Source organism: Hemiscyllium ocellatum, chromosome 11 (assembly GCF_020745735.1).
Source record: "Hemiscyllium ocellatum isolate sHemOce1 chromosome 11, sHemOce1.pat.X.cur, whole genome shotgun sequence".
Lineage (NCBI taxonomy): Eukaryota > Metazoa > Chordata > Chondrichthyes > Orectolobiformes > Hemiscylliidae > Hemiscyllium > Hemiscyllium ocellatum.
Window position 1 is genome coordinate 45,176,721 of NC_083411.1, and position 27,067 is coordinate 45,203,787.

General features: G+C 43.5%; 1 protein-coding gene across 1 annotated transcript in view; it reads right to left on the reverse strand.

Moving 5' to 3' along the window:
* Positions 1 to 27,067, reverse strand: part of dock11 (dedicator of cytokinesis 11) — a 305,664-nt gene that overhangs the window by 122,699 nt on the left and 155,898 nt on the right. Inside the window, exons 24-30 of the mRNA XM_060832572.1 lie at positions 17,756 to 17,871; positions 13,712 to 13,781; positions 11,439 to 11,564; positions 9,477 to 9,548; positions 7,736 to 7,882; positions 6,415 to 6,498; positions 152 to 263 (exon numbers count right to left, since the gene is read on the reverse strand). Coding sequence (XP_060688555.1) covers positions 152 to 263; positions 6,415 to 6,498; positions 7,736 to 7,882; positions 9,477 to 9,548; positions 11,439 to 11,564; positions 13,712 to 13,781; positions 17,756 to 17,871 — 727 coding nt within the window. The remainder of the gene's footprint in view (positions 1 to 151; positions 264 to 6,414; positions 6,499 to 7,735; positions 7,883 to 9,476; positions 9,549 to 11,438; positions 11,565 to 13,711; positions 13,782 to 17,755; positions 17,872 to 27,067) is intronic.

Consider the following 27,067-nt stretch of genomic DNA (forward strand, 5'->3'; position numbering starts at 1 on the left):
GTGCACAGATGCACACTTAATATTCCCAACCAAACTGTTCTGAAATCCAGAAGGGACTGGTCTTCTGGGGATAAACCGAAGTTGCCTCTCCAAACCAGAGAAGTGATCAAATTGCTAAGAATTGATAAAGAGCTAATGCTACTCAGTATACCTTGGATCCGCTGCAGCCTGCTCTTCACAAAGGACATCGGCAAATTCAAAGGAATGAAGTGCTCATGAAAGCAGATTATGTGCAGGAAATCCAGCTTGTATTCTGTGAGTGCCTGTTGGGAGTGAGATGGTGACAGGCAGAGCATTAAAAAGAGTGAATGAACCTCAAGAGAAACAAACTATGTGACAAACTCCAGCGCGAAGACCCCCCGAGCTTTAAATTGAACCTTTAAAGAAGAGCAGCAGTAACATCAGAATAAATTCAGGGCTTTTAACTTTAAACAGTTTGGTTATGGACAGCACAGTGGCTCAGTGGTTAGCACTGCTGCCTCACAGCACCAGGGTCCCAGGTTCGATTCCAGAATGTTTGCACATTCTCCCAGTGTCTGCGTGGGTTTCCTCTCGGTGCTCTGGTTTCCTCCCACAATCCAAAGCTGTGCAGATTAGGTGAATTGGCATAGTGTGGAGGTGCATTAGTCAGAAGGAAATGGGTCTGGGTGGGTTATCCTTTGGCAGGTCGGTGTGGACTTGTTGGGCCAAAGGGCCTGTTTCTACACTGTAACCTAATCCAACCTAATCTAAAAAACTGTGCTGAAGAGTTAGCAGGAACAAATTGGAGCTGATACAGGATGCAGTATTGCAACATAGTCTTGCCTTTAGGCTATCAGCCTTGATTGGGGAACCTAACCTCACAGACTTTACAATGGAAGCTGAGTGCTGTGCTGCTGATGGATTTCATATGACACGTTGAAAGTCTGCCCTCTGGTGGTGAATGTGAAAGACATCATGACATTTTGGAATGACTGTCCTCAAAGAGCACATCAGGATATTCTGAGGTCAGAAACAGTGCTGTTGGAAAGCAGAACCTTGCCTTCTCCCACATATTTTGTTAGTATATCAACAATATCCTGTTTTTTTTTCTAATGGGATACTCCCCTCTGCCTCTTAAATAGACAGCATTAATATCATGAAATTCAAGGAACTGCCAGTCTAACAGAGTGAAACATCTCAATTGATATCAAACACATATCAGTGCCTGACTAATAAGAATAAACCATTAAATTCCCTTGTTCTATCTGACTCAAAAACCCTGCTGAACCACTAATGTCATCAGCTCTTCCAGCAGTCAGCTTTGGTTTGAGTAGCACAGTAGTACCCCCCCCTCTACATCAGATCTCCCAGGAGTATAATAGATAGAACTATAGAACATAACAGCATAATACAGGCCCTTCGGCCCTCTAACTAACCTACACGATTCCATTTTCATCCATATGTTTATCTAATGACCATTTAAATGCCCTTAAAGTCAGCAAGTCCACTACTGTTGCAGGCAGGACATTCCATGCCCTTACTACTCTCTGAGTAAAGAAACTACCTCTTACACCTGTCCTATAGCTTTCACCCCTCAATTTAAAACTATGTCCCCTTGTGCTATCCATCACCATCCGAGGAAAAAGGCTTTCACTATCCACCCTTCCTAATCCTCTGATCATTTTGAATGTCTCTATTAGGTCATCTCTTAACCTTCTTCTCTCTAACGAAAACAGCCTCAAGTCCCTCAGCCTTTCCTCATAAGGCCTTCCCTCCATACCAGGCAGCATCCTGGTAAATCTCCTCTGCAACCTTTCCAATGCTTTCACATCCTTCTGAATATGCAGCGACTAAAACTGTATGCAATACACCAAGTGCAGCCGCACCAGAGTTATGTACAGCTGCAGCATGACCTCATGGTTCCAAACCTCAATCCCTTTACCAAGGCGGCTACACGGTACTCCTTCTTAACAACCCTATCAACCTGGGTGGCAACTTTCAGAAATCTATGTAGTTGGACACTATGATCTCTCTGCTCATCTACATGACCAAGAATCTTACCATTAGCCCAGTACTCTGTATTCCTGTTGCTCCTTCCAAAGTGAATCACCTCATGCTTTTCTGCATTAAATTCCATTTTCCACCTCTGAGCCCAGCTCTGCAGCTTGTCTATGTCCCTCTGTAACCTGCAACATCCTTCAGCACTATCCCTTCGTGTCATCTGCAAATTTACTAACTCATCCTTCTACACTCTCATCCAGGCCATTTATAAAGATGACAAACAGCAGTGGCTTCAAAACAGATCCGTGTGGCACACCACTGGTAACTGAACTCCAGAAAGAACATTTCCCATCAACCACCATCCTCTGTCTTCTTTCAGCTAGCTAAGTTCTGATCCAAACCACTAAATCACCCTCAATCTCATGTCTCAGTATTTTGTGCAATAGCCTACCATGGGAAACCTTATCAAATGCCTTACTGAAATCCATATACACCACATCAACTGTTTTACTGCCATACACCTGCATGGTCACCTTCTCAAAGAACTCAATAAGGTTTGTGAGGCACAATCTTCCCTTCACTAAACCGTGTTGACTATCCCTAATCAAACTATTCCTTTCTAGATGATTAAAAATTCTCTCTCTTATAATCCTTTCTACCACTTTACCCATAACTGAAGTAAGGTTCACTGGTCTATAATTATCAGGGTTGCCTCGATTCCCCTTCTTGAACAAGGGGACAATGTTTGCTATCCTCCAGTCTTCCAGCACCATTCCTGTATTTTCACACTTTCCAGAATTGCTAACCCACCTCCTCCTTATGAATCTCAATCCTGCCGCGTCTAATTTAATGTCAGGGATGGGGGTGTTAAGGGGTGTTCCCTCACGATTCCACTTATTTGAGCTGAGACTGTACACTGACACTTGGGTGCAGGACTGAGGGATTGCAGCACTTACAAATGTATACAAAATCAAAATGTGTACAACAACAGGTTATAGTCCAATAAGACCGTGCCTCCATATCAGGCAACATCCTAGTAAATCTCCCTCTGCACCCTTTCCAATGCTTCTACATCTTTCCTATAATGCGATGACCAGAACTGTATGTAATACTCCAAGTGTGGCTGCACCAGAGTTTAATACTGCTGCAACATCTCATGGCTCCAAAACTCAATCCCTCTACCAATAAAAGCTAAGACACTGTACGCCTTCTTAATAACCCTATCAACTTGGGTGTCAATGATTTAAAAAGGAAGAGCAGGTATATTCACTTATGTGATATGGAGAATAGTAATGCCTAATCAACATCGCTGAACCAGATTAACTCCCCTATTATTACAGCTTGTGGGATCTGTGTGTGCAAATTGGCCATCTGGCTTCTAAAACAAAAGTGGTGCTGGAAATGTGAAATGAGAACAGAAAATGCTGGAGAGACTGAGCAGCATCTGTGGAGTCAGAAACAACCAATGTTTTGAATTGAATATCAATCTTCATCAGTATGTTTCAAAAAAGAGTCATACCAGACTCGAACATTAACTCTGCTCCTCTATCTCTCTCCACAGCTGCTGCCAGAACGTTGATTGTGTGCTTCCTACATTACAATGTTAATTATACTTCTAAAATATGTGAGCATATCTGAAGCAGATTGTCAGTTTGCTTGTTGAGCTGGTGGAAAACTAACATGACAGAGCTCCAAAGAATGAAACCACACCCCATTTCTATGGATTACCAAAGGTACACAAACAAGGGATTCCCCTCAGAACCATAGTCTCACTTCCTGGTACACCGACATACAGACTAGCAAAGGAACTGCAACACAAACTGAAACAGCTGAACTGCAACATCCACTCCACCCAGGAATTCTTTAACATCAAACACATCACAATAGAGGGTGATAAGGTCATGGTCTCCTTTGACATAACAGCCGTAATCATCACTCTAGCCAAAGAAACACTGGCCTCACTGCCAGACAAACCAAGGTCAAAATACTTGACAGCACCAACTCCATCAGCGAGGACAACACCCTCAAAACCTAGATCTGTGGCTCACAACCCACTTCACCTTCAATGACAAGATATACAGACAAAACAATGGGACGCTTATGGGATCATCTATATCAGGACTTATAGCAGAAGCAGTTATGCAGAGTTTAGAACGAACAGCCCTTGCCACGATCCAGCCCAAACTTTGGGCCCACTATGTGGATGACACCTTTATCATTATGAAACGTGACAAACTAGAAGATATCCACATACACATAAACAACATCCCGAATAGTATAAAGTTTATCAAAGAGGAAGAGAACACTAACTGACTCCCTTTAGAAGGATACAGCGCAGTACAGGCCCTTCGGCCCTCGATGTTGCGCCGACCGAATCCTACCTAACCTATACTAGCCCAATAACTTCCAAATGCCTATCCAATGCCCGCTTAAATGACCATAAAGAAGGAGAGTTCACCACTGATACGGGCAGGGCATTCCATGAACTCACAACCCGCTGTGTGAAGAATCTACCCCTAACATCTGTCCTATACCTACCACCCCTTAATTTAAAGCTATGTCCCCTAGTAACACCTGAATCCATTAGCGGTAAAAGGTTCTTAGTATCTACCCTATCTAAACCCCTAATCATCTTATACACTTCTATCAGATCTCCCCTAAACCTTCTCTTCTCCAATGAGAACAGCCCCAAGTGCCTCAGCCTTTCCTCATAAGATTTTCCTACCATTCCAGGCAACATCCTGGTAAACCTCCTCTGCACTCGTTCTAAAGCTTCCACATCCTTCCTATAGTATGGCGACCAAAACTGCACACAATACTCCAGATGAGGCCGCACCAGAGTCTTATACAACTGCAACATGACCTCAGGACTCCAGAACTCAATTCCTCTGCCAATAAAGCCCAGTACACCATATGCCTTCCTCACAGCACTATTTACCTGGGTGGCAACTTTCAGAGATCTGTGTACATGGACACCAAGATCCCTCTGCTCATCCACACTACCAAGTAGCCTACCATTAGCCCAGTAATCCATCATCTTGTTATTCCTACCAAAGTGAACGACTTCGCACTTAGCTACATTGAATTCCATTTGCCACATTTCCGCCCAGCTCTGCAACTTATCTATATCCCGCTGTAACCTACCACTTCCTTCCTCACTATCCACAACTCCACCGACTTTTGTGTCATCCGCAAACTTGCTTACCCAGCTTTCAAGTCCTTCCTCTAGATCATTTATAAAGATAACAAAAAGCAATGGTCCCAAAACAGATCCTTGTGGTACACCGCTAGTAACTGCGCTCCAAGATGAACATAATCCATCAACTACTACCCTCTGTCTCCTTCCAGCCAGCCAATTCCTAATCCAAACCTCTAATGTATCCTCAATGCCTTTCTTGGACATCACAGTTGAATGGAGAACTGCAGCCCAGCGTCTACAGGAAAGCGACACACACTCACCAGATATGTAACTACAGAAGCAACCATCCCAACAAACGGATCAGGATACTATTCAAATGAGCCACAAAATGCTGCAGCACATTGGAACTATGAGAAGCCGAGGAGAAACACCTATACAACATAAATCAGGAACAATGGTTACCTGATAAGCTCAGTTCGCCGATTCCTGCACAACAGACCTAAACAGGAAGACAGAAAATGCCCAGAGACTCTAGCCACTCCACCATACGTCAAAGACATTTCAGAGATGGCCACCAGACTACTCCGGCTCCTTGGCATGATGGTGGCCCACAAACCTACCACTGCACTGAAGCAACTCCTGACGAATTTAAAGGGCCCATATCTACAGCCAGCAGAATGAGCGTAACAAAAAAAATACTCTGCAAGGACTGCAACAAACATTATGTTGGACAGACAGGCAGGAAGCTAGCCACCAGGATACATATACACCAACTAACCACCAAAAGACATGACCAACCTGCACTGGCATCCATACACACAGATGAACAGGAACACCAGTTCAACTGGACCAATGTATCCATCCTAGGACAGGCTAAATAAAGATAGACATAGGAATTCCTCGAGACCTGGCATTTAAACCGGAACTCCATTTACAAACATATAACTTTGAACCCCAATTACCAATCTTGCAGAAACAGAACTGGAAATGACATCACCCACCACAACAGACCAAGACATATAAATACCAACGGCAAAGCCGGAGGCTCACTGATCATGCCACCTAGCATGGTGACAAAACGTCTGAAAACAAACCCACCAGCTCAGCAAGTAAATCCACAATCTGATCCACAACCTGAGCTACAAATCTTCTCCAAGATCTCAAAGTATCTAAAGCACCTTGGATTTCCTACAGTCTTGAAAGACACTGGGGAGAGGCATAGATGTTTTTGTTTCAATGGCCCAGAGTAATACAAAGGCAACTAGAGTAACTACTTCTTGAAAAAGATCATGAGAATAAAGAGAAAATTTCACCTTGGGATCCTTGGGAGGGAAACAGCTAATGTAGTCATTTATTAGGTTGAAAATAAACCCTCTGTTCATCAGTGTTAAGCTCCGCTGTTGAATTAAGAACATTGAGATTATTAAGTCATGAGAACAGCCTCCATCCCCAGCACCCGCTCAAATCAGTAACTGAGGCCATTGAAAGCTAATTAATGTCCACTTCTGCAGCTCATCCCAGTGCAGGTATTAAGTCAGTGAAAGACTTGGAGCATAGCAGCAAAACCTATGAGGGTAACTCCTAGCTCCTGGGAGTGTGTCCCCCTTGTGCAAAGATAATCAGTGCCTGGACACAGAACACAGTCAGTGTAAAATAGGTGGGGCTTGCTGACAACCACTGCACCCATCCTTGCTACTGACCTCCCTCAACACATTCCCTTGCCCCATGAACCTTCTTCCCATCATCATTCACGACCTCTATGATCCGAGGCCTTGAGTGGGTGTAATACCAGCAAAGGCCACAGTCTCCCAGTGGTGCTGGTAAGAACCATGGAACTACCATTGTCTAATTGACTGGCAGCCCACAGGGCTGGTGGGTGACATGATATTTGTCCTGAGGGAAAGCTGGCCTGAATGGCACAACATGTGATAGAGTTTCCCTGAAAGAAGAGACATGGTGGTTTGATAATTCTCCCAATGGCAGCCATTGCGCCGAGAAGATTCTACCTGTAGAATGGACTCTGAAGGACCATAGCAGAGGGAAAGCTCTGTAATCACTGAAGAACGCAATTCAATGGATCATGTTGGAAAATGGGAGATGAGAACAAAACTGATACAAACACATCAGATAAAGATGGACTGAGTAGCATTTCTTATCCATAAATATCTCCTGATCTTCTAACAAGCAAGCAAAGATAACAAGTACTGATATACTTGAGCTGAAAATGTGTTGCTGGAAAACCGCAGCAGGTCAGGCAGCATCCAAAGAGCAGGAGAATCGACGTTTCGGGCATGAGCCCATCTTCAGGAATGATTTCTGAAGAGCATTCCTGAAGAAGGGCTCATGCCTGAAACGTCAATTCTCCTGCTCTTTGGATGCTGCCTGACCTGCTGCGCTTTTCCAGCAACACATTTTCAACTCTGATCTCCAGCATCTGCAGTCCTCACTTTCTCCTCACTGATATACTTGAACAAAGACACACTCAATAAGCCCAAAGTACGAGTTGAATCAGTGCTACAAAAAATCTCCACCTTTTCTGTGAGAAGACTTTATTAATAGGCACTTTGGGTCCATCAAGATTGTCTTTTTGTTTTAACTTTTGAAAAACTTTGCACCAATTTTCTACCTACTGACCTTCATGAAATGAGCCCAGTTGATATTCACACTTCTGGATTCCTCCGGAATCTCCGAGTACCGCAAGTTTACATGAGGAATTATTGCAAGGAGAAGGGACTGCACAGTATGCTGGAAGCAGTCCGGAAACCTCTGAGTTCTGGGGAGCTGTAAACAGATCAATTAATGGAACTATCATGTTCAAGGAGATGCAGCCAAAGACTTGTTCTTTTTCATAATTAACACTAAATTATTCAGGCATTTCGCATGAAGTATTCATCAGCTTCTGAATCATGAGATTTTATAGAAAGTATTGCTGAAAACCGCCACATTTCAGCAATACTCAAGTTCTGAATAACTATTTCATTATCTATCTGAAGTATCTCAGATTTATTGCAGATGAGAAACAAAGAGTCATGTGATCTGTTGTGAATTTTGCTGGCAGTAAACACTTTAATGGTTAAAGATTAAAAAGGGGCTTAGGTTGTCTCAATAGGAAGAAGGCATAAAACGTTCTCACAAATGGACACGTTAGAAGCATCCGTGCTAATGGTAGATAGACTGTCAGTCTCCAAATCTCAGAGATGTGTTGTCAGGTTGTAAACAGTTATACTTCAAACATAATAAATGATTAAATAGAAAGCTCGGCATTTTAAATGCTAAAATGCCAATAAAAACTGTGTTTTATCAGTACAGTTACAGTAAAAAAACTTAAAACCTGAAATCTTGTCATGTCACCCCTGCTCTTCACGGAAGTTCAAAGTTCACATTTTTTCCTCAAGGCTTTAAGTGCTCATAGGGTTCACAAGAGTATCTCATAGGACCCAAGATCACATTACTTCTTTCATTTTCCCCAGTGCCAACACTTCAAAAGCATATCTACTGTTGTAAAGTTGGATGTCCTGAAAGAGGCTATCCAAATGCAAGCCTTTCTTTCCTGTGTTTCATGCATGTACAAAATAAAGTTAGGAATGTGAATGAAAAACTCTGGAAGTATATCTTATACTTCCCTGGGGTCCCTGGGTGACTCTACACCGTTTCTCTAATGGGATGTCTAAAACCAAACATCTATACTCCATTTGTGATTTCTTCGGCCTCCTGTGGGGATGCGTGTTTCACTGTATTCATCACTCTTCCTATAAAACCCAAAGTCCTGTCAGCCTCAATGCATTGTAAGCAAGTTGGTGAAGGTTCTATCAAAATGTTGGCCATTTACAGGAAATTATGAAATTATACTCTACATGCCACAACACACTGTCACCTGGAAATGGGACTGGGTGTTGAGAATAGAAGCAAAACACTCTGCAAGAGAATTTCATAATCATCCACCGTGTGGGCGGCACGGTGGCACAGTGGTTAGCACTGCTGCCTCACAGCGCCTGAAGACCCGGGTTCAATTCCCGACTCAGGCGACTGACTGTGTGGAGTTTGCACATTCTCCCCGTGTCTGCGTGGGTTTCCTCCGGGTGCTCCGGTTTCCTCCCACAGTCCAAAGATGTGCGGGTCAGGTGAATTGGCCATGCTAAATTGCCCGTAGTGTTAGGTAAGGGGTAAATATAAGGGTATGGGTATGGGTGGGTTGCGCTTCGGCGGGTCGGTGTGGACTTGTTGGGCCGAAGGGCCTGTTTCCACACTGTAAGTAATCTAATCTAAAACTTTTCCCAATCTATATTTTCTACTGTTTTGAGTATGTGTCTGAGGATCTCGAATGCTCGCATCCCTGGTGAAGCAAAATCTTGTGAATCCAAGAGATTGGACTTACCTTTAGCTTGTTCTTGTCAATCAGGAACTGGGCCATTGACTTGATCAACAGTTCAAAGAAAAACCATGAATGCTGGAAGTTAAAAAGTTAAGAAAAAAATACTCAGGAAAGAGTTCTGTCTGACTGGTGATCTAATTTCATCCCTTATTCTCAGGCAGCGTCTCCATACTCTTGTTGCCTTGTTTCATGGGCACACTGTAACTCTCCATAAGAAATAGGAACAGGAGTAGACCATTTGCTTCACCCCTACCCCCCTCACCCTGAGCCTGCTCCACCATACAATAGAGTCATGGCCATTCTGACACTCCTCACAGCCAATTCCAATGTTGGCCCCATAGCTTTTGGTTTCCCTGACTGATCAAGAAGCTACCTGTTTCAACCTTAATTATACACAAGGACTCTGCTCCCACAGCTCTCTGTGGCAAGGAGTTCCAAAGACTCTCAACCCTCAGAGAAAAAAAAATCCTTAACTCAGTCTTAAATTGGCTCCCCTTTATTCTGAGACTATGCCCTCTGGTCCTAGATTCTCCTATGAGGTGAATAATTCTCTCAACATTTACCCCGTCCAGCCCCTTAAATATCCTAGATGTTTTCTTAAGATCACCCCTCCAAAGTGGCCACTTTTCACTAGAATGCTAATAGATATCATCACAGTTCATACTCCCTCCACAACACAGCAGTCAGGAACTAGAACTCTGATTGAGTTTCCCCTGTCTTTGTTCAGTGCCATAGAACCCTGTGAATGTACAGTAGTTTAAGTGGTAGTTTACTGGATTAACAAGGCAGTGGCCATGAGTTCAAATCCCAGCAATAAGAATTTTGAAATCTTCAATCAGAATGTCCTCCCATTAACTAGCAAGGTGATACCTCATCTTCCAGGGTCACTGTGGGATTCAGCATTTTCCATTATAAGTTGTGATATTTTCATTTTAACTACATTCTAAATTAGTAGCACTGCTTCAAAAGAAAAAAAGAATGTCATCGACAGAAAGTACTTCCAGATCAATGTACTGAAAAAAATCAAAACACAACAAAAATGTCAGCAATGTTACTCTCCATGTGGGCCTACCAAGTCAGGCTTCACTGTGTCCAGTGATCACAGTGACAACTGACGGCTATCATGTTAGTCTTGGACTAAGTGGCGCTTCTTCTGCCTCTAGGCCCTAAGTTCACTGGATACAGTGAAGCCTGACTTGGTAGGCCCACATGGAGAGTAACATTGATGACATTTTTGTTGTGTTTGATTTTTTTCTGTACATGGCATTCTTCAACTCGCACTACAGACAGCCAAGCAGAACAACCCATGCAGGCCCTCCCAGGGCCATTACGGTGGTAGTGCTGTACTCTCAAGGGTGCTATATTTTGCATGGGATATAAAATTGGTGCCCAGCTTGCACATTAGTGGAAGCAAAATACCTCACACCTGTTATGAGAAAAAACACAAGGAGTTATCTCCAGCACCCTGCTCAACATTCATCCCCCAATCAACAGCACTCAAATAGATTATCTGGTAAGTTACCGAATTGCTACATGTGAGATCTTGATGTGCATAGATCGGTCACGCTACAGGAATAGTGCACATGCCTCTGACGTTGTTCCGAGAGAAAGAAAGCAAGAAAGATAACAAGCAAGCAAGTGAGAAGGACAGACAGATAGATAGATTGATAGTGTGTGTGTGTGTGTGTGTGTGTGTGTGTGTGTGCGCGCGCGTCAAGGGCAGAGAGAGAGAGTGAGTGAGAGAGTGTCAAGGGCAGGGAGAGAGAGAGAGACAACAGTAGGGGGACAGCGAGAGAGTCAAGGGTGGTGGGGGGAAGAGAGAGAGAGTGTCAAGGCATGGGGGAGAACAAAGTATGTCACAGGTTAATGATGACTTAATGAATTTTATACACTTCTTAACAAAAAGGAGGGTGAGTAAATGTCTGAGTAGCTGCATTGTCAGTTCTGACACCAGAAAGCACAGACCTTCAGCAGTTTATTGATGGTGAGAAAATCCGCAGACTGTTTCAGAATGGTGATGAGCGACCGAGCCAGTTCCCCGTGTGTCGTCTTGTTTTCGGAGGTCATGTATTGGTCAGTCCTGAAAACGTACTGGAGAGAGCAATAAATCATCAGGGAGGCTCAGCAAGCTGGATTCCCTTCCACCCCTGAACCTGCCAGTGAACGATGAGCTCCACAACATAACATTTCTCAGCTTCAGACACTGGGGGCAATTTAATCCAGGCCATCCCCGGTGGGAAACAAAGAGATGGGGCTCAGGTCATCATGGGCAAGGCCACGTGACAGTCACCCCTTTATTGCCATGATTATCTCAAAGCCCACCAGAAGCTAGTGATGGCTCCTGGATTGATTGGCAGCTTCACGACTTTGCCTTCCCATTCAATCCTGTTGTGGGACCTGGCATTGGGAAGGAGGTGGAATGGGGATACTGAAAGCCATCCCTGTGTATATGTCACTAATCCCTCCTATCTACTCGCCCTCCGTGACCAAGTCCAGGAATATGTCTCCGATCCCTGCAGAAGTCCCTGGAGCACTCCTGTTAGCAGCACTGCTCCCGGCCACACAGCCAGCTGCCTGGCCAGGATGCCCTGGTGGCAGAAATTCTGATGCCAGGGGGTCCTTCAATCCTGAGGAAGGCTGGTTGACTGGGGCCATCTTTCAAGAGCATTCACACCTTCCCCAAAGCTCCCTACTTCCCACACTGTGGGATAAGGCTCTTACTCCAGAAAAACTGGAATCTGTTCAGCTCAATTCTGAGTTCAAATAGTGCAGGAGAAAGTGAGGACTGCAGATGCTCGAGATCAGAGTCAAGATTAGTGTGGTGCTGGAAAAGCACAGCAGCTCAGGCAGCATCCGAGGAGCAAGAAAATCGATGTTTTGATTCCTGATGAAGGGCTCCTGCCTGAAATGTCGATTTTCCTGCTCCTTGGATGCTGCCTGACCTGCTGTGCTTTTCCAGCATCTCCCTAATTTTGGTTCAAGTAGCACAGCTGAGTTTAGGATTCAAACATGTGGGAATCATGTCTCAATGGAAAACCTCCACACCAAAGCTAGACTGACCATTATAGACACAGACATGACCGGCATCATGTGGAGGGACTGCAGTTTACATGACAATCTCAACCAGTTGAATGCTGCTGATAAGAGATAGGAGTGGAATAAAACTTGCAACATGTCCTTTTACATTAATGCATTAAGTCCCAGTATGATCTGAGATACTGATCCATGCTTAATGCCTGAAGCTGATCACTTGTCAGTGATTCAGATGTTACCTGTTTATTACAATGCTGACACTACAACATATACTGTTAAAGCAAACTCTGGATTTTTGAACAGTACAATTGCAGCAACGTCTGACTTCTGCACAACTCAATACAGTTTGAAAAAGTAAACTAACTTGATAATAAAAATGAAGAACTGCAGAAAAAGATAGAAATCTGAAACCAAAACAGAAATTGCTGGGGAAGCTCAGCACGTATGGAGTCAGCTATTACGAGGGGGCATAGCTTTAAATTAAGGGGTGGTAGGTATAGGACAGATGTTAGGGGTAGATTCTTTACTCAGCGAGTTGTGAGTTCATGGAATGCCCTGCCAGTAGCAGTGGTGGACTCTCCCTCTTTATGGCCATTTAAACGGGCATTGGATAGGCATATGGGGGATAGTGGGCTAGTGTAGGTTAGGTGGGATTGGATCGGCGCAACATCAAGGGCCAAAGGGCCTGTACTGCGCTATATTTTCCTATGTTCTATGTTCTAGGTCTGGCTATATTAGATTAGATTACTTACAGTGTGGAAACAGGCCCTTCGGCCCAACAAGTCCACACCGACCCGCCGAAGCGCAACACACCCACATCCCCACATTTACCCCTTACCTAACACTACGGGCAATTTAGCATGGCCAATTCACCTGACCCGCACATCTTTGCACTGTGGGAGGAAACCGGAGCACCCGGAGGAAACCCACGCAGACATGGGGAGAACGTGCAAACTCCACACAGTCAGTCGCCTGAGTCGGGAATTGAACCCGGGTCTCAGGCGCTGTGAGGCAGCAGTGCTAACCACTGTGCCACCGTGCCGCCCATATCTGCAGAGAAAAAGCAGAGTCAACGCTTCCAGTCCAATGGCCCTTCTTCCAGCTCTGAAGGAGGGTCTGGTCAGAAGAAACTTCAACTTGGTTTCACTCTCCGTAGATGCTGCCAGGCCTGCTGAGTTTCTCCAGCTGTTTTGGTTTCAAAATACCTTGATGTATGATCGCAAATAGTGCTCCAGTCCCTCCTCATGACATCTGGACACGATGTATATTATTACCCTGAAAGAGAGGTGTGGAAAATTAATTGTTTAGGGGTAAAAACAGACCTTCCATGAACAAATCTACAGGAGAAATCCCCTTGCCATTGCTGGCTCCCTAATCAAAACATGCAATAAACTTTCAGAATCAATGTTTCACATTACACACATGCAATCAGATAGCAGTGTGTACACACATATAAGGGTAGCAAATCTACACATTCTAACACACATCAAGGTAAGAGCCTGGATAAGTATATGTGCCATTCCAGAAACTTGGTTGAGACAAGGGCAAGACTAGCAGCTCAACTTTCCAGGGTTTAGATATTTTGGGTGTGCTTGAGAGGGAAGTAAAAGGAGTGGAGGAGTTGCATTACTGATTAAGAAGAATGTCACAAATGTACTAAGAGGGGACATCTTGGAGGGCTCATCCAGCGAGGCTACATGGGCAGCGCTCAGGAGTTGGAAGAGTGCAAAATGATGGGGTTATACTGTAGGACCTCCCAAAAGCAAGTGGGAGGTAGAGGAACAGACATGTAAGCAGGCCATGGCAAGACGCAAAAAAAAAGGGTTGTTTTCATGGGTGGTTTTAACTTCCCCAAAATGGACTGAGACTCCTTTTGTTCCAGGGGCTTAAGGCGGGGCGAAACCTGTTCGGTGCATCCAGGAGAGTTTCTTTAAGCGAGATATAGATAGTCCAACTCTGGAAAGGGATATATTTGGTCTTGCATTGGAAATTGAGCCTGGCCAGGTGATGGAAGATTCAGAGGAGGCAGCATTTTGGGAACAGTGATCATTATTCTGTAAATTATGGATAAAGATAAGACTGACCCTCAGGTGATGCTAAATTGGGAGAAGGCTAATTGCAACAGTCATTTGAGGATGGCTGTTTGAGGGTAAGTCCACACCTGGAGTATGGGAGTCTCTTAACAGCCAGTTGATCAGAGTTCAGGAGAAGCATGCTCCTGTGAGGATGAAAGGGAAGGATGGCAAAATCCAGGAACACAGGATGACCAGATGTTGCATGATTAGTTCAAAGGTAAAAGGAAGCATTCGTAATGTTTAGGAAACTGAACTCAGACAAGACCCTTGAAAAATATAAAGCAAGCAGGAAAGAACTTAAGCAAGGAATTAGGAGAGCTGTAGGGGCCATGAAATGTCCTTGGCAAGTAGGATTAAAGAAAATCCCCAGGCATCTTGCACATACATTAGAAGCAAGATGATAGCTAGGGAAAGGGTAGATCCACTCAAGCATCTAAAGAGGGAAGTTAGGTGTGGAGTCAGAGGAAGTGGGTGAGATCCATAACAAATATTTTGCATCAGTATTCACAAGTAGAAGAGCATGGAAGGTAGTAATATTAAAGAGGGGTATGTTGACATTCTAGGCCATAGTGATACTAAGAAAGAAGTGGGGTTTGTATCCTGAAAAATATTAAGGTAGATAAGTCCCCAGGGCCTGATGGGATCTCTCCCACAACATGATGTGGAGGTGCTGGTGTTGGACTGGGGTGGACAAAGTCAGAAGCTACACAACAGCAGGTTGTAGTCCAACATGTTTATTTGAAATAACAAGCTTTCGGAGTGCTGCTCCTTAATCAGGGGGCCATAACCTGTAGGACTATAACCCGGTGTCGTGTGACGTCTGATAATGAAGGTAACAAGGGAGAAGATTGCTAGGGCTTTGACAGAGATTTTTAGCCAGAGACGAGGTCACAGAAGACTGGAGAATAGCCAATGTTGCTCTTTTGCTTAAGGAAGGCAACAGGGACAATCCAGGAAATTATAGGCCATTGAACCTTTATCAATGGTAGGGAAATTACTGGAAAAGATACTCAGGGACAAGATTTACTTGCATTTGGAAAAGAATTGTTTTATTTGGGATAGACAGTATGGATTTGTAAAGGGAAGGTCTTGTCTCACAACTTGACTGAGCTTTTCAAGGAAGTGATGAAGATGATGGATGAGGGGAGGGCAATGGGTTACCTACATGGACTTTACTACGGCCATTGACAAGGTCCCTCATGTTAGGCTGGTCCAGAGGATTAAGTCACATGGGATCCACAATGAGTTGCTAAGTTAGATTCAAAATTGATTTGGTCCTAGAAGAGAGAGGATAGTTGTGAAGGGGTGTTTTTCTAACTGGAAATCTATGAAGTTCCACAAGGATTCAGTGCTGGGACCTCTGTTGTTTGTTATATACAAATGACTTGGATGAAAATGCCTGATTAGTAAGTTTGTCAATGACATGAAATTGGCAGAGTTGTGGAAAAGTGAGGAAGGTTGTCCAAGGATACAGCATGATATAAGTCAGTTGGAAAGCTGGGCAGAGAAATGGCAGATGGAGTTTTGTTCACACAGTTATGAGGTGATGCATCTTGGGAGGTCAAATGTAAGAGGAAGGTATACAATAAGTGGCAGGACCCTTAGGAGCACTGATATACAGAGGGATATTGGTGTACAAGGCTATAATTCCCTGAAAGTGACAAAGATGATGAATAGCATACTTGTCTTCAACTTGAGTATAAAAGTTGACAATTCATGTTGCAGCTGTTTAAAACTTCAGTTCAACCAGATTTGGATACTGTATACAGTTCTGGTCCCTATACTATAGGAACAATACGGTGGCTTTGGAGAAGGTGTTAAAGAGGTTTACCAGCATGTTGGCTGGATTGGAGTGTGTTGGTGATAAGAAGAGGTTGGACAAACGTGGACTGTTTTTGCAAGTGCTGTTGTGGAGATCTGTTAGAAATATATAAATCGATGAGATGCGTGGACAGGGTGGACAGTCAGAGTCTTTTACCCAGGGCGGAAATATCAAATACTCGAGGGCATAGGTTTAAAGTGGGCAAGGGAAAGTTTAAAGGAAATGTGCAAAGGAAGGTTTTTTTCTAAACGCAGAGGGTGGTAGGTAGCTGGAGCAGAGGGAAGGCGGTAGAAGCAGATATGTTAGCATTTAGACAGATAAATATATAGGCAGAGCATAGAGGGATAAAGGCAGACAGGATGAATTTAAAATGGCATCATGGTCGGCACAGACACACTGGGCTGAAGGGCCTGTTCCCGTGCTATATGTTCTGTGTGTGCAGATAGCAGTGTAGACATACATACAACACATTCATATGCAGATAGCAGCATGCACACATAAAACACACACAGCACAGAAGCAGAGTTACAGGTAGATGGGATAGTGAAGATGATGTTTGGTAAGCTTGCCTTTATTGGTCAGTGCATTGAGTACAGGAGCTGGGAGGTCATGTTACAGCTGTACAGGACATTGGTTAGGCCACGTTTGGAATACTGCGTGCGATTCTGGTCTCCCTGTTGTGAAACTTGAAAGGGTTCAGAAAAGATTAACAAGGATGTTACCAGAATTGCAGGGAGAGGCTGAATAGGCTGGGGCTGTTTTCCCTGGAGTGTCAGAGACTGAGGGGTGACCTTATAGAAGTTTATAAAATCATGAGGGGCATGGATAGGATAAATAGACAACGGCTTTTCCTTGGGGTTGGTGAGTCCAAAACTAGAGGACATAGGTTTAGGTTTAAAAGGGACCCAAGGGGCAACCTTTACATGCAGACAGTGGTGCGTGTATGGTATGAGCTGCTAAAGGAAGCAGTGGAGGCTGGTACAATTACACCATTTAAAAGGCAACTCGATGGGTATATGAAGAGGAAGGGTTTAGAGAAATATGGGTGAAGTGCTGGCAAATGGGATTAGATTGGGTTGGGATATCTGGTCGGCATGGACGAGTTGGACTGAATGGTCTCTTTCTGCGCTGTACATCTCTAAGACTCTTTGATTTCACACACGCGGAGAGCAGCCACACACACACACACACACACACACACACACACACACACACACACACACACACACACACACACACACACACACACACAGACACACACACAGACACACACACAGACACACACACAGACACACACACACAGACACACACACACAACCAGCATGTGGGTGTGAAACCTGCCAATGCTTTACCTGGCAGAATTCACTGCAACATCGCTCTGGCTGGTTTTGGTGAGGATTTTGAGCAACTGGTTGAGGATTGTTGGTAGGAAGTTGACTATCACACAGATGTCCATGGCATGCAAACACTGGAGGAGAAAGTCAACTCAAGTTACCTTTATTTGAAGAGAGTCATGTTAGGAGCATTCTACTCTCTATTCGAGTTGCAATTCACTATTTGGTCTAATTAACTCTAAAAGGTCACACAACGATAATAAACTGACTTCCTACTGTAACAGCACAGAATGAGAACCTTTATTCTGAATTAGTTCAAGGTGATTGTGAAACCGAAGTTATGCAGGCTCAATTCTGCCACTTTGAATAAACTGGATGAACATTCTTCTTGTAAATTTTCCACTTTAATAACCCTGAAAAATGATGCACACTGCAGAAAACCTGACATTTTTCCAAGGAGCTGCATTCACTATATCACTCCCAAGGCTACCACCATGGCGCAAGTCCAGGAACCTTCAACAGTCAATAACATCTTTCCAGGGACTCCAGGAAGACTGTGGCACACCCCCAGGAACATTGCAAGGAATTCTTATCATTTCTGATCAAGACAATACAAACAAAGAATGGAGAGCAAAAAGATTAAGAGGGATGATGGGAGTAGGGAGGTTATGCTGGAACTGTACAAAACATTGGTTAGTCCCAGCTTGATTATTGTGTGCATTTCTGGAATCCACATAATAGGAAGCATGTGATAGCACTGGAGAGGATGCAGAGGAGATTTCCCAGGATGGTACCTGGGCTGGAGAGTTTCCGTTATGGAGAGAGATTGAGCAGACTAGGATCGTTCTTATTGGAGCAGAGGCGATTGAGATGTATAAAATGATAAGGGGCATAGATAGGGTGGTTGGGAAGAAACCTTTCCCCTTGGTGAAGGGATCAGTGGCCAGGGGCACAGACTTAAAGCAAGGGGCAGGAAGTTGAAAGGAAATGTGAGGAAACAAATTTCACAGTGAACTGTGGGATTTGAAACACACTGCATGTAAGGGTGGTGAAGACAGAAACTCTCATAACCCTTCCAGAAATATTTATTGCCAATGTATTGTACCAATTGCAATGGCAAGGCGGTAGACCAAGTGGTGGAAATTGGGATTTGAACAGTTGGGTGTTTGTTTTCACCAGCGAAGATGTGACGGGCTGAAGGGTCTTTTGTGCTGTAGATCTCTATGACTCAGTACTGCACTGATGTATCAACCGTGTGCCCAAGTCTCTGGTATGGGACTTTAGTCTATGACCTTATGAAAACATTTAGGAACATTTGTATCTTGCCTTCACAGTGACAAATACTAACCAGGTTCTGAACTATTGCCAATAACCGGAGAGTACCACCCATGCGTGCCTAAGGAAAGAGTCAACAATTCTGACATCCGTGCTGATACTGAAATCCTTGTGCTTAAGTCAATCACCTTCCAACGCTTCTATATGGCTTTAAAACTTGGACTACATACAGACAACACCTCAAGGAGCTGGAGGGGTACCATCCATGCTGTTTTGAGATGGATTCTCCTCATCAGCTGAGAAGGCGTGTGTGACTAACATCAGCGTCCTTGAACCAGCCAATAACACCAGGGTCAAGGCCATAATCATCCAAAACCAACACCCTGGGCCAGCCTTATGCATAGGATCATCTTCGCCCACCTTAAGGAAGGCACTCAAACAAGATGGGGACAAAGGAATCATTTCAGAGAGTCCCTAAAGGCTTCTCTCAAGAAATGCAACATCAATGTCAATGCATGGGAGACCAGTGTTCAGAGGAAACTGACTTGGAGGAAACTCATCAATGAAGGGACACAATTCTTTGAGAACACCCAGTGGCAAGAGGAATAGAGTCGCACAACAGTTCAGTGGTTAGTACTACTGCCTCAAAGCGTCAGGGAGCCAGGTTCGATTCCAGCCTCAGGTCACTGTTTGTGTGGAGTTTGCACATTCTCCCAGTGTCTGCGTGGGTTTCCCCCCACAATCCAAAGATGAGCATATTAGGTGAATTGGCTAAACTGCCGATGGTGTCCAGGGATATACAGTTTAGGTGGATTGGCCATGGGATATGCAGGGTTATGGGGATAGGGAGGGGTGCATTTTGAAAGGTTGGTGCGGACTCAATAGACTGAGCAGCCTCTTTCCACCCTATAGGGATTCTATGTCCGGAGAAAGGAATACCAGCAATCTCGAGACCAAGGACCACTTCACTTCCCAGAAACACCTGCTAAACGTGTGATTGGAAGTGTAGCTTTAGGCCACATAAAAACTCACAAAACCCATGACCAGTGACATGGAATTCCCTAAGTAGACAACCATGCTCATTAGTGAGTGGTTGCTGCCACTGCAACAGATTACCAACACTCAACAAAGCTCCCTTTCCCATCTGTTTACACTCAGTATTTGTCCCCTGGTCTTGACTGTCCCATGTTTCCATCCCGGGGCGGTAGCGGTATAATCCAGCAATGGCCACTAGAGAGCAGCAGAGCCTCACCCTCGAGTGAGACATTCAAGGGAAACATGAGGCAGTAATTCTTCATACAAAAGGCAGGAGAGATATGGAACTCCCCAACTCTTTAAAAACAAACTGAAGATTTGAGACAAGTGAAAACAAGATAGAGATTGACGGGTTTTTGTTAGGTCATGACTTCATAGATTTTTGAACCAAGGCATGTGAAGGGTGTTAAGATAGAGACCAGTGAGGATCAAACTGGTGGAACACACTGAAAGGGGGATTACATTGACCGATTCTTGTTTCTAAGTTTACAGAATCCACGCTAAGACCAGCCACAAGTGCCCCCTGCTGGTTTTACATCAGCTCTTTTTAATTACAATTCTACATGTCTCGATGCCCACAGGCATCTGAAATGACAGAAAGAAAGACTTGGATTTAAAGAGGATTCTTCGCAACTGGAAGATGTCTCAATGTGCTGTACAACTAATCAAGCACATTTTGAAGAGTAATTTGTTTTATGATATGGGAAACACAGCAGCCAATTTCACAGCAAGCTCCAGTAAATTGCAGTGTAATAACGACCAGATACCCAGTATTTGTGATGCTGAGAGAGTAATAAACCCTAGCCAGCAGAGTCCTTCTGCTCTTAGAACAAAGAACATAAAGCAGTACAGCACAGGAATGAGCCCTTTGACCCAGGATGTTGTACCAAACATGATGCCAAAAATAATTAAATAATTGAAATAATGCCTGGGGATATTATGCGTCCAACTGAGTAAGGATGTTTCACAGCTCATGTTTAACGTCTCATCTTAAAGGTGGGACTTCAGACAGTAGTGAAATGTCATTCTGAAGTGTCTGTACTCAAATCATGGAGTGAGACTTGAACCTAGAATCTAGGTGATTCAGAGACAAGTATGTTCTACCAATAGAGGCTTCGCTGACATTACGGAGGTGGGGAACTTTAACTGGGGAAATGTCCTGACTTGGCACACCCACCTCAGTCTAAGGTGTGCCATTACTCATAGCTTCACAAGAGGAAAACGGGGCTGGAATAGACTCAGATCCATCCCAGGCACACCTGGGACCCTACAGATTCTCTGCCAAGAATAAGACTTTGACACTCAAGGTATCAGCTATACAACGTCAATAATTCACTTTGCTTAGAAATTAGAACCTTGCAAATTTGCGATGGGGTGCAATTTCTCTGGACGTGAATCTGTTGTGAAAGAGATCAACACCAAACTTCTGTTGTTAAAGAAAATCTGCATCCCTATGTGAATACGCTTCTGTGACTACTCAGAAAGTTAATAAAACAAACAAAAGCAAATGATCTGTTGAGTCAGGTTCCGTTCTGGGACCTGACTTGTCCAGTAGTACTATCAACTGGGATCATAACAGATTATATCACTCTGTTCTTCCGGTGATCTCTTCTACCTATGCTTCAATGTTTACTTGGATATACCTAAGTGGTTAGAGCATGTTATTCTAATTATAATTTTTAAGTATAAAGATAATGATATGTCCAATGAGCATGTTGAGGGCTGCAGGGACTGCATTATATCTCCCCCAGGAATATGCCAGACAAGCTCCTTTTTTCTCAGCAATTCTACACTTGTTATTGCTATCACACGGCTCACTATTTCTGCACATAGTGGCTAAATGCACATGGAAGGACCATTAAGGACATTGAGTTGTCCCTGAGGATGTGGGGGTTACTGGGATGGTGAGAATGGGAATTGGTACTAAGTTGGCATGGTGGGGGCACATCTAAACCTTTTTGAACTTACCTTTCTAACTGTTCGCAAACACAGAAAACTGTCCACCAACCTCTGAGGAGACCATAAAGACCGGGTCACGGGGAAACTGGCCTGGGCATCAGAAACATTACACAGGGGCCTACATCAAAACAAATCCAGCATTCTCACAATCTGCACCCTTAACCCATGCCGGTGAAAACAGGGAAGATTGGGAATGGGAGCAGGAATGGGACACTGCCCACCATTTTTAGAATAGCTCCAGAATGCTCCGAACTCAAGGGAATCCATTCTCTGATCCAGCTGGAAGTGCCTCTCCTGACAACAGAGCCAGGACTTTGTTTGAGCGTCTTTGGACCTGCAGCTAGAATGAAAGAGTCGGATTGTGTGAGTTTACCCCAGCCACAGAATGCTAATTGTAAATTGTGCTGTGATGGCACACAGTGTTGAAAGATGCTAGACTTTGACTGAAGTACAGCCCACTATAGATGCATGGTCTTTGACTTTACTTGATTTGGGCAATGACACACAGTGGCTTACAAAGTAAACAAGAGCTGAAGTTCTTTGCTTCGTATGTACAAACTTTCCCTTCACAAAACCAAAGTTTCCACTCCATATTTGGGCAGAACCTCTGGCTCATGATGTTCTGAGGCAGGTTTTATTTTAAGCTCGGAGACACTAACTCTGCTCGTCTGATGCACAAGAGAGATCAGAGGAGTTGGAGAGTTTTGCAAGGATTTCTGTTGACAAATCTCATTGGTTTTCAAACTGTGAGCGACTCCCAGAGGTTCTGGAATTTAAGGTTCATTTCCCTGTTGCAAACAATCCTGGCAAGTGGTATCTTGGTGGGGGGGGTTGATTTGGGGATCTCTGCCTATTGGAAGTGGGATGATCATGAGTTGAAATAGCACAGCATAACTAACTGGCTCACTCCTGCTGTCACCACTTTCTCTCTGCAGTGCTGCCTAAAAAAGGCTGGACTCTCAAAGCACAAATCAGGGATGCTAGCAATACAGAGTGTATGCTGTGTTCACTTACAATGACCAGCTCACTATGTATTTTGATCATGACTGCCTTTTATTTTTCTCATGGCTTTATTTTCGTTTCTCTATTATATCATGGGAAATGGGGGTTAGTGAAAAGGCCAGCATTGGTTAGCTCATTCCAAATTGCCCTTGAAGACTTGCTTTATCATTACAGTGGGCAGTTAAGAGTCAGCCAACCACTGCAAGCCTGGAACTGCCAGATGACCAGACCAGGCAGATGGCAGATTTCCTTCCCCAAAGGGCAGCAAGTCATTTCGGAATCACCATTAAACTAGTCTTTATAATTCCTGATATGTTTCTTTCAATTCCACGAATTGCTGTGTTGGGGCTTGAACCAGTATTTCCTGGAAAGCACCTCTAGATTACTGGTCCAGGAATATGACCACTATACCACTGTCTCGCACACCCATTGATGAAGCAGGAGGGAAAACTGTTGAGACTGAAAAGGAAAGGAGGCAAAGAGAGTTTGTAATGGAGAAAGCAATTAAGGAAGACCAAACATGCAATGGAAAGACAAGTGCTTGCTGTAAATTAGCCTGGAAGAAATTAGTGTAACCATGATTGCTCAACAGTAAATGTCCTCGACAATTATAAATCTTCCTTGTTAAATTGAAGTCAACTGAAAATTACCTTCTAAAATTTACTGGAAGCTGAGGTGTACTTTTACACTGAATTTTATAGCTCAGAACAAGCCCATTTGCCCCAACTGCTCTGTGCTGGTGTCTGAAGTTCCATGTACCCTCATTTCATTTCCCCCAACTGCATATCTTTCTGATATAGAGCTAACGTCCCCTCACATTCAAAATACACTTTGATGGGATATTCCTTTGCAAAATAAATCCCAAAATGCTTCATAAATGCATTTATGGGAAACAGATGCTGACTTTGGACAGGGCAAGATGACAAGAGTGGAATAAAATCTTGAAGAGATGGTTTACAATGACCTTATGTACACAGTGGTGATGTCCTGAGAACAATAGATTCAATAGTTCGATAAGGTTATGAGGCATGGTGGACATGATGAAATAGTTTGTAGATGATACAAAATTATGCTGCATGTTGACAATGAGAAGGAAAGTTCTAAACTGCAGGAAGATAAGTCAGCTAGTCAGAAAAAACAGAGTTTAGTGTGGAGGATTAGAGAGTAAAATACATTTTGAGAGATTCAATAAGGAAAGGCCCACTCAATAATGGGAGCTCGCCGTGTAATGTGGAGAAACGCAGTAGGGAGCTTGGAGTTCATATTATAAATCCTTAGCAAGGCATAATTGAAATTATGAAAGCAATGGGACAAGAGATACCACAGCCTGTGTCAGGCAGAGTTATCGTCTCTGTATTAAGCGGAAGGTGACAGAGTGTACCAGAGAAGGTTTTGTGCTGATCTCCTGTGACAGTCTGCATGACTGGAATATTTTACCTGTGAGGAAAGACTGACGAGGTTCAGCTTGCTTTTCCTGGAACAGGAGGAGTCTGAGGGGTAACTTAATTGAGGTGTCAACGTAGAATAAGCAGAGGGCTCAAAAACTCTGGGTGGGGTCAGGGGAGGCATGTACAAATTTGAAGCAAAAGTAGGGTATTCAGCCCTTTGAGCCTGCTCTACCATTAATATGATCATGACTGATTCTCTGTCTCAGGACAAGACCTTACTCTTCCAAATGCCAGTGGATACAAGCGTGCTCTGTCCAATCCTTTCTCATAAAACCATCTACTCATTTTGGGTCTTAATGTTTTTGAGAACTGCTTCACATCCTTCCTGTTTAGGGTGACTAGTATCTGTACACAGTACTCCAGATGTGATCTGAACTCTCCATTGCCCTGTACAGCTGGAGCACAAACTTCCTCCTTTTATATGCAATTCCCCTTACAATAAATGTTACCAATCTGCTTTCCTAATTACTAGCTATAGTTGTGTACTAGCATTTTGCAATTTAGGTATTAGGAAACCATAATCCATCTGAATCTCAAAGTTCTGCAATATCTAACCATTTAGATAATATGCTTCTTTTATATCCTTCCTGCCAAAATGGCTAATTTCAATTTCTCCACATTATGTTTCATTTGCCTCACCTTTAAGTGCACACTTAACCTACCTTTCACCCTTTCTAACTTCTTTATTTCCTCTTCACAGCATACCTTCCTACCCACCTTTGTATCATCGGTAAATTTAACAAACCCTTCTTCAGTCCCTTCATCCAAGTCATTTATATAAATTAACAAGAGATCAACCCTGTGGCACGGCACTTGTTACGTTTTGCCATTTAAGAAAATGATTCATTTTTGGACTACTCCCTTTTTCCTGTTAGTCAATCATCCAACTCTGCTAATATATGACCCTCTACATCATGTGCTTAAATTTCCCACATGAATGGTTTCTGGATGTTATTTGCGTCATGAAGATTGATCCAAAATACTCATACAAGTCATCTGCCATCTCCTTATTTTCCATTACTAACTCCACAGACTGACTTTCAATGACAGCAAAACCCACTTAACTCTGACTTTGTTTTCGTTTTTAAATACATAGAGAAACACTTACTATCTGGTATATTTCTTGCTAGCTTTCTCTCATTTTATATGTTTTCTATCCTGATTAGCCTTTGCTTTTTTATGTTTTCTGTCCAATCTTTTGACCTCCCATCAATCCTTGCACAACTATGCATTTTTCTCTTCAAATTTGATACAATTTTTAAACGTTTCAGTTAACCGTGCTTGGTGGGTCTTAGGACTGGCAACAACTGACAGCCTGTCCTGGACTTCCCACGTAGATGCGATCATCAAGAAGGCACGACAATGCGTCTCCTTCCTCAGGCAGCTTAGGAATTACTGCATGACCATAAGGACCCTCATCAACTTTTACAGATACACCACAGAAAGCATACTATCTGGGCACATAACGGTCTAGTATGGCAACTGCTCTGCCCAAAACTGTAAGAAACTACAGAAGATTTTGTGCATAGCCCAGAGCATCACAGAAACCAACCTTCCATTCATAGACTCCATTTACATTTCGTGTTGTCGTGGAAAGGCTGCCAACATCATCAAAGATCCTGGTAACGCTCTCCTACAATCTCTTCTATCAGACAGAAGATTCAGAAGCTCGAACACATGCATTACAGTTTCAAGAACAGCTTCTTCCCTCCCATTATTAGAGTGAATGGACTCTCTAACTTCAAATAATGTTGATTCACCTAATGATGATCTTGTTTTGCGCATGTCCTGTGCAATGTAACCTGTAGGCCTCACTCTGTCTAAGCATCTGTACATCCTTGCTTACTATGGTCTGCCTGCACTGCTCACGAACAAAGCTTTTCACTGTACTTAGATACACGTGACTACAATAAATCAAATCAAATGAAAATTGCTGGAGAAACTCAGTAGATCCCTGAAAAGTCCAGTGACCTTTCTTCAGAACTTAATTATCTTAATTTAATTTGCCTGTTCTTTTTAGCCAGCTCAGCTACCATGCCTTCCTAATTGCCTTTTATTTCATTTAAAATACTAGTCTTGGACCCATTCCTCTCTCCCTGAAACTAAACGTAACATTCTGTCAAATTATAATGGCTGCTGGCTGGACAAAGAGATAGTTAAAATTCATTCTATCTCATTGCACAATTGGGATAAAAGGTCAGCACAACATTGAAGGCTAAAGGGCCTGTACTGTTCTATGTTCTAATACCAGGTATAGTTTAACCTCTCTGTTTGGCTCAGGGATGCGCAGTTCTAAGAAACTTTCCTCAAAGTATTCAATGAACAGAATGTAGATTTGAAATCATTGGTAACAGATTAAAAGGAAGTTGAAGAAACATTTTCTTTTCAGCCAGGGCTGGTACAGATCTGAAATTCAGTGTCTGAAAGGCTGATAGAGGCAGAACCACATTGAATAAGCACTTAGATGCCCACTTGAAGAGCTGTGACCCACAGTGATGCAGACCAAAAACAGGGCAGTGGAATGGTACTGGGAAATTGTTCATTGACCAGGACTGCCATGAAAATACCAAATGTCTCGTCTCCATATCATAAACAACCATCTATGACTTCA